This window comes from Alligator sinensis, unplaced genomic scaffold (assembly GCF_000455745.1).
Source record: "Alligator sinensis unplaced genomic scaffold, ASM45574v1 scaffold747_1, whole genome shotgun sequence".
Classification (NCBI taxonomy): Eukaryota; Metazoa; Chordata; order Crocodylia; family Alligatoridae; genus Alligator; species Alligator sinensis.
The window spans coordinates 600,914-607,061 of NW_005842254.1; the positions used below are offsets into that span (position 1 = coordinate 600,914).

Sequence of the window (6,148 nt, forward strand, 5' to 3'; positions counted from 1 at the left end):
TGATGCCTCTTAATCAGTTTTGATGAGTCCAGATATTGTTCAAACCTGGCAGCAGAGAGGTTCTAGCAGAACACCCTGACAGTTGGCCTCTGAGTGGAGTATCACAGAGCCTTGGAGGGAGAGAGGGAGAGCAAAGACCTGTGGGGTACTAGTTGTTCCAAGGTAAGTGTACAGGTATGCTCTTTGGAGAAGTTGCTGGTTAAAAGGGATAATACTTTTTCAAGGAACAAATTATTTTATTGAGTGAGAAAAAACCTTGAAAGCCTGTATGTTAGCTTTTAGTGTTGAGAAAAGCACCTGTTCATGGCCTTAATTACAAAACAAGAAAAAAATTTTAAAAGCGCGCAAACCATTAATTTTGACTTTTTGAACTAGAATAGGGCCAAATTAAATCTACTTAAAACATATCTTTAAATCAGGAAGGATTACTATGCAAGTCACCTGCATGTTTTAGAGCCAAAGTAACTCTTCTCCTATTACGGAACTTGAGTACAAGCTAAAAAGAATACCATTTAATTGTACTGGAGCTTATTTAAAAAGAACCAAAAATTATTAGTCAGAGATGTGTATCATGCTAACCAGACCTTGACTGAAGCCTTTTAATATTGAATTCTTTTCTTCAAAAATATTTAAGAGTAAAGTTATTCTTACTGACAATGTTTTACAACTATCAACTGTTTTCTGAACTTTTGCTGCCACCTTGTGGTGATTATATTTCACACCTTCAAAATTAATCTTGTATAAAATTTTCTTCTTTAAAGACTTCAATCTTTTCAAGGGAGCGAGATCATGACCTGTTAAATTTTAATTGAAGGCAAGAAGCACAACAACTTAAAAAGTTGTGCAAGAAGTGTATCATACTGTATCAATACACACAGCAAGGAAAGGGTTACATGGACTTTTTTAAAGGGTTAAAAAAATAAAAAAAAAGAGATCATGACACCCATAACTAGACTAACACATTCCCAGAACAAAACACTATCATGAAAAGTGCTTCAGTTTTTGGTTTTTTTGGTTGTTTTTTTTTTTAAAGCTGTGGGCAAATTTGACTGCCAAATACGACCTTAGATAAAGCAGGCAGGCTCCAGGCCTTCCCACAATAGCTTTTTTAAAGCCCAGGAGAAGTCTTTCATGATGCAAAATGCTACAAAGATGCATCAATGCACTGATCCTATGCATTGAGCCATGATGCCTGTGCACTGATATGGAACTCTACTTCTGCTAGTGGAATACCACACAGGCAAATCAGAATGCTAAACAATGTCATAGTCTGGCATGGATCGTGTCACCTCTCCACTAAAACTATTAGTTGCCCAAAAAAACCCAAAAAAAACCAACCACAAAAAACCCAAAGCCACCCCAGAAACAAACCCAACACTGCTACCTATGTTATGACAGAAAAAGAAAGAAATAAATACTGTAACCTGTGGATACTGCAGTGTGAATGTAATATGTTCATAAAAACAATTATCCAAATTCAACTGAACAGAATAGTTGAGCTAATACCTTTAATGCTACTGAAAGGTTCTGTGTTTAACAGTCAAGTATTCATGCTATTTAAAAAAAGTCTCAATACCTCAGTTCTCATAATTATCCTTAAAACTTTGGATTGAATATTGTCTACTGTATCATACCTGACACCGTACTATCATTCACTGATGGTTCTCTTATTAAACCAAGAGTCCACTGTGACGCTGTTTAGGTTCCAATCCAACAAGAACCAGCATGAGGCAATACATACAAATTTCAAGCTTATACACAATGTACTTCAGTGGAGAGATGTGTTTAAATAGGCATTACACCCAATTAATAACCAAGTAGAACCTCCCCCCTCAATAAACACATGTGAAAATCCTGACCTCGGATGCCATCAGAGACCAGACCCTTAAGTACCAACCAGAATGTAACTGATTACAGTTAATTTGAACATGTTCTTGCTCAGGGTGACCCCACAATTCAACAATGCAGCGTTTCACTCACCAACTCTGTCTCAAAGCTGTTCAGCCAGGGATGGGGAGGGGGGAGGAAAAAGAGAAATCGGGGAGGAGCTAGGATGGGAAATCTACTCTTTTAACAGTTACATATTTACAATACTTTTTTCAGATTCTTATAAAGATCTTAATTTATACCATTTAAAGTTATTCTGGCTCTTTTGCTGCCAGACCTGGAACATCATTCATCTTGGATGCTAGGTCTGTAATAATCAATAAAAGACTCTGTAACATCACAACTAGATTACTTTAATGCATTCCAGCCAAAAAAGTCCGACAGACAGTTGGGGCAACAGATAATTATGAAGGTGTCTAAACAAACAGAATCTGTTATGCTGTACTGCAAAAGGCAAGAATTTGTGGGGGTGATATTTTATACCATATTGATGGTTTGTCTCCACATAGGATGACCAGCTGTGTGGGTGTTCGGTACCAGTGTAACTAACAATCATCATATATTTTTTAATCTACAACTCTAAATACACTTGATTTGAGTGCAACACATGGAGAGGTACCAGAGCTAGTTTTGATCTAGCTAGGTAGGTTACCAATAACAATGCTGCAGGGGTACTCCAACAGAAGTACATATTTACCCTTTGAAACACAGGTTTATTTAGACTACGAAAAGGATCACAATTACATCAGATGTAGCCAATGCAAGCTTGCTAAACCTACAGCATAGATGTAATGTAACACTTTTAACACAAGTTCAGCAGCCAGGTAAAACTGCCCCATAGGCAGGGCTGCAGCATGCACACACTCCTGCTGCATTAGGGATTTCTGATGCAGAACAGGAGAGCTGGTTCTGGCTGTAGTCCTCCTTTGTCCAGTTCCCCTCAAGCTTCCCTGAGAAACAGAGGCACAAGGACCAGTTCCACTCATATGCCTTTGTTTCTTGGATAGGCATGATGGGGCTTGATCAGGAAAAGCTACAGCCCGAGTCACCGAACCTGTCCTGCTTTAGGGTTACCTGAGAGCCCTAATTCAGCACAAGTGTACACATGCCCTGACTGCGCAGCAGGCACACTGGGCAGTTTTACCTGGATAGAACAGCAGCAGCAGCGCCTGGTTGAAAAGCACTGAGCTAAGCTGAGGCAGCACCAACAGTGGTCCTCAAACAGAGATGCCATCACATCAAAAAAAAAAAAAAAATAGTGGAGGCATGCCCCAACTCTGAAAAGACTGAGAACCATTGTTCTAGGAGCTGTCCAAGGATGTATCAGTTACTCTCTCCTTGATCAATATTAGCAGATGGTTGGCAAGCTTCAGGAAGCCATCCATTAGGTACGGAAAGGGCTTGTTTTATTTTTAATTCTTGCCTCATTTTCCAGATAACTCCATAATAGTGACCTGCTAAGAACATTTCCATCTATTCAATGGAGGAAATGCATGATGTATGCTTAAAATAAACCTTTCTAACATATATAAGCAAGATTTGCTAAAAAGGTACAAAAATAGCTTCAAATCACATCAGCAGGTAAGCATTTGATAAACTTTAATGAAATGCTGCAGTTTTACTAGAGCTATTTCCATATGACAAATACTTACTTCAAATTCTTTAACGAAATAACGTATTTCTCCTTGGATCACTGGTCTGTGATCCAGCAGTCGGGAATGAATTTCGCCAACATCTAGAACATAAAGCAATGGAAGGGAATGGTTTACTTTTCCAAACACCCTGGAGCATAGGCAGGGAGCACTTTAAAGACAAGGGACACTGTTCTCCAAAAAGCCCACAAGATATCAAAGGATGCCACGATCATATCAGGCAGCCTCCCCCACCTGTCAATGAACCCACTGGCTTGCAACAAATGCCACAAGCAATAAGGGGTCCAGTCTCCTCAGGTCTTCAGGTCCACTCCATGTTTGCAACTGGGAGCTCCTTTTCCCTGACCTCACATCAGTCTCCCTTTCAGTTTTTCTCCCCAATAGGCAGATCTAGCAGCTGCTTCTCCCCCTCCCTTTTAACAGGCAAGGTACAAAGCAGAAGGAAGCCAACACTGAGGAGGGCTTCAAGCACCAGCAAAGGCACCAACAGATTCTTGGGTTTAAGCCTGTTTAAAGCGTCATGCTTTTGAGCTTAGTGAGCTTTTACCACAGCTGCCACTACTGAGAAAAAAACTGCACAAAGACTAGAAAACGTCAGCTGGTTTAATCCAGGGCTGATCAGTCTGCACAAAAACAGGATTCTGGAGGCAGCTGTTTACACATGAAGATGAAATGGCTATTAACCCCAATTAACTACCATCATTCTGAGGCACCAAACTGGATATTTCTTTAATACTTCCCATGGGACAAGGGGGTTGGGAGACAAACAAGGCACCTGTTTCTAGCTGAGATCTGCACCTCAGTTTAGGCAAATCAGAGGGGCTTGCCATGCACTTGAGTCCAGCTGATTGAGACCATGTGTGTTCCAATGGGGGGCTAACCTACCACAAGCTAAAAAGCAGCCAGCCGGTTGGATTCAGATGCTAGTGCTTGGTTTGGCAGCCAAAAGCAGCTTCAAAGGGGGGAATGCATTGGTGCACTTGCACCCTTTATAAATTCCTGTTCCACCCATAGTTTCAAGCCAACTGCCTGGCAGTAACAGCAACATTTCAAGTCAGGCAGTGCTGAGAGAATCAAGTGACTTCATGGCTCATTATAATCTACCTGATTCCTACTAAACTCTTTATTCCACAGATGTTAACAGCCCTCTCTCCTGTAATGGTTTTAGTGTTACACTAATTAAGCCGTTCTTCATTTTGCAATTCTGCTGTCTGTTCACTGCTCCTGGTAATGTAGCTCCTATTTCACAGCCCTGCAGACTAGAGTTAAGAACAGTAACTTGGGTGCACATTAACTTAGGCACGAGCAGAACTTTCAGTGAAGGACGGGATGCACTGTCAAGATGCTCAAGGCCGCTAGGTTTTGTTTTATGAATTAGAAATTACATTTAAGCCTCTTACGCTTAAATACATTTGATTCTAACCACAACCAGACTAAAGAAACATCTTTTGACTCTGTTTTGCTTAGTTTGTTGTGGTTTAATAGATAACAAATGAATGGACAAGCCGATAAAGTTAATGTGTATTTTGGCTTCAATCCTAAAATTAATGATATAGCCCTAAACCCTTAAGTCACTTCTTTGAAATAGTCTTGACATACCACCCATCAAGCTACCCTTTGTTCTGCCCTGCTCTATTTGCTGCTTGTCATGGAGCTCTTATTTCAGTCCTTTAAGCAGTTTTTAACTCCTCCCTACAAGAGATCAGTGGAGCTCCTGGTTTCTTATAATTTACCCAGCCCCTGGCACCCTTAAAAGGATCTCCCAGCATTCAGGGTTGTGTGGCAGCAGGGCAGATCCAGAGGTGACCTTGTACCCTGCTTTGATTCCTGCTCCACCCAAAGTTGCAAACCAACTGCCTAGCAGCGGCAGCGGCATTTCAAGTCAGGCAGTGCTGAAGGGAGTCATTTGACTTCTTGGCTCATCATTACAATGATCCCTTCCTTCTTAAATCTTCATTCCTCAGGAGTTAACAGTGTTGCCAGGTGTACAATAATTATTGTATTTGCACAATAATTTTAACCCTGGTATGATCAATAATAGCAAGACGGCTCAAAATATCTGATAATCTTTGAGGCAGGTCACTGATGCAGCATTATACAAAACCCAAGTCAGTCTCAGGGAGCCTTAACCAACTCCTGGGCTTGCTGTCAGCACTCTCTTATGATGGCTCGCCTCAAAATAAAGAAATGCTTCAGCTCTGACGACCCAGTTCTCAGTCACTCACTCGCTGGCAACTTGCAGAGAGCAATATAAAGTGAATAAGACTTATTTGCACATTCTTCAGCCTACGATTTTTTTTTCCACAAATACAGAGGATGAGCTTCTGACAGAACAATTTCATATTTAAGACGTGGTGACCCTGGCAGTTAGGGACCCTCTCTCCTTTCTCATGGCCCTGCCGCGCCGCCCTCGGCCCTGCCCGCTGCCTCCTGCCCACGGCTCCTCCCCCGCCATGCCGCCTGCTCACCCCCACGGAGCCCGTTTGTTGCGACTCCCACCCCAGGCACCCAGGCCCGGCCCCTCGGGACTAATCGGAAATGAGCGGCCCCACGTTTGAACAGCGGCCCCGACGCGAATCAAGCCGCAGCCGCCCCCCCCCAGGGCACTC

At 42.0% G+C, this 6,148-nt stretch overlaps 1 protein-coding gene across 1 annotated transcript in view; it reads right to left on the minus strand.

Moving 5' to 3' along the window:
• BLOC1S5 (biogenesis of lysosomal organelles complex 1 subunit 5) overlaps positions 1 to 4,384 on the minus strand; it is a 27,859-nt gene extending 23,475 nt beyond the window's left edge. The window contains exons 1-2 of the mRNA XM_025208838.1: positions 4,315 to 4,384; positions 3,540 to 3,622 (exon numbers count right to left, since the gene is read on the minus strand). Of these exons, the coding sequence (XP_025064623.1) occupies positions 3,540 to 3,622; positions 4,315 to 4,369 (138 nt within the window). The 5' untranslated portion in view covers positions 4,370 to 4,384. The remainder of the gene's footprint in view (positions 1 to 3,539; positions 3,623 to 4,314) is intronic.
• Positions 4,385 to 6,148: the final 1,764 nt, after the last annotated feature.